We start from the raw sequence: 1318 nt of genomic DNA, 5'->3' as shown, positions 1-1318 counted from the left end.
GAGCACAAAGAAGGGAGACACAGATTCAGCTCACCACTATATCTTCACAGCAGGCTGTGGAGGGATCTTTCCTGCTCATCCCAAAGAAGACATCCTCTGTTCCTACACTCTGTTTAAATAAAATCTGATACCTGAGAAAGAGAAGTCATTGTCTAATAAGACTGGAGAAGTGGCAGGAGACTAAAGGAGATTGTATTTCTCAGAGGGCCACAGATATCCTTAACACAGCCTCTCCTTTTTAGTCTCCCTTCAAGGCTTCAACCCATCTGCACTGGGTTTCTGTTCAGAGCCACCACTGAGTTAGCAGGAAGATAGGTGAAGATGGGTCACTCCACCTCCCAAGGCCCTCACTTTGCTGCCTCTATCTCACACATCAGCCTCTGCAGGATCAGGAAATGCATCTTAAGTGAATATGACACTTATCAACCAGTCAAAAAGAGGAAACTCTTGGGAAATGAATTTGAAGAGGATGCTGACACAATTACACGTATTCTGTTCTGTCATTCAATACATTCTTGCAGCCTGAGCATAAGACACTGTCTCAGAATGTAGTTGTTTTGCATTCAGCCAACATTTATTTTCTAACCCTCCACATCTACAAAATGTAGAATCATGTACTCCCTTGCTCTTAGTACTTAATGAAAGAAGAAATACAAACTAAATTTTTATTTAGAACATACATTACTCCTACTAAATTGAGCAATAAGTGTTGTGAGTCACTTTTCTAAGCTGCTGGAAAGACTGTATGGGAAGTCTTTTTCACATCTCCAGTGTTCATATGCATATATAATAATTCCCATGTCAGTGAGAAATCTGTCTAATAGCTCTGGATTCACCTCCCCAGCCATCTGTTTTCCTTTTGGGCCATTTTCTTTGATGCACTTTGATGAACTGTTACAAAGACATATACTTTCTTTTCATCTGTGCAACACAGGTCACAACTGCTTGAGATTACAGAAGCCTTGCATTTTACTGAGTGTGGAGGGGAAGGGTCACAAAAACGGCATGAGAAACGCTTCTGTTGTGCCCACAATACAAAGACAGCATGTTCCATACTTCATAGGTGATGGTTTCAAGAACAGCTGCATGTGAGGCTATAGGTGAATGCCAAATCATTTTCAGAAATGCTGGGTCTAAGTTCAGGTGGGTCTCAGTCCCATATTTAGATAGGAAACTGAACCAATGGCATGAGTTATGTGCAAAGAAAAATAAGCATTCTGCACTACAAACTCGTGTACAACGAGCAGATTCATGAGCTTCAGTCTCTCTGCTCCAGCATGTAGCACTCCAGGGAAACGGTTTGGGGTCCAAACAGAAC

At 41.7% G+C, this 1318-nt stretch overlaps 1 protein-coding gene across 1 annotated transcript in view; it reads right to left on the bottom strand.

Annotated features, from left to right (window-relative positions):
* The window catches only part of PIH1D3 (PIH1 domain containing 3), a gene marked incomplete at its 5' end in the record, with an annotated part of 3292 nt that extends 3161 nt beyond the window's left edge, over positions 1-131 (bottom strand). The window contains one exon of the mRNA XM_008946929.1: positions 35-131. Within this exon, the coding sequence (XP_008945177.1) occupies positions 35-131 (97 nt within the window). The remainder of the gene's footprint in view (positions 1-34) is intronic.
* Positions 132-1318: the final 1187 nt, after the last annotated feature.

This window comes from Merops nubicus, unplaced genomic scaffold (assembly GCF_000691845.1).
Source record: "Merops nubicus isolate BGI_N331 unplaced genomic scaffold, ASM69184v1 scaffold20309, whole genome shotgun sequence".
In the NCBI taxonomy this organism is placed as follows: domain Eukaryota; kingdom Metazoa; phylum Chordata; class Aves; order Coraciiformes; family Meropidae; genus Merops; species Merops nubicus.
This window is presented reverse-complemented; position numbering and strand designations above follow the sequence as displayed.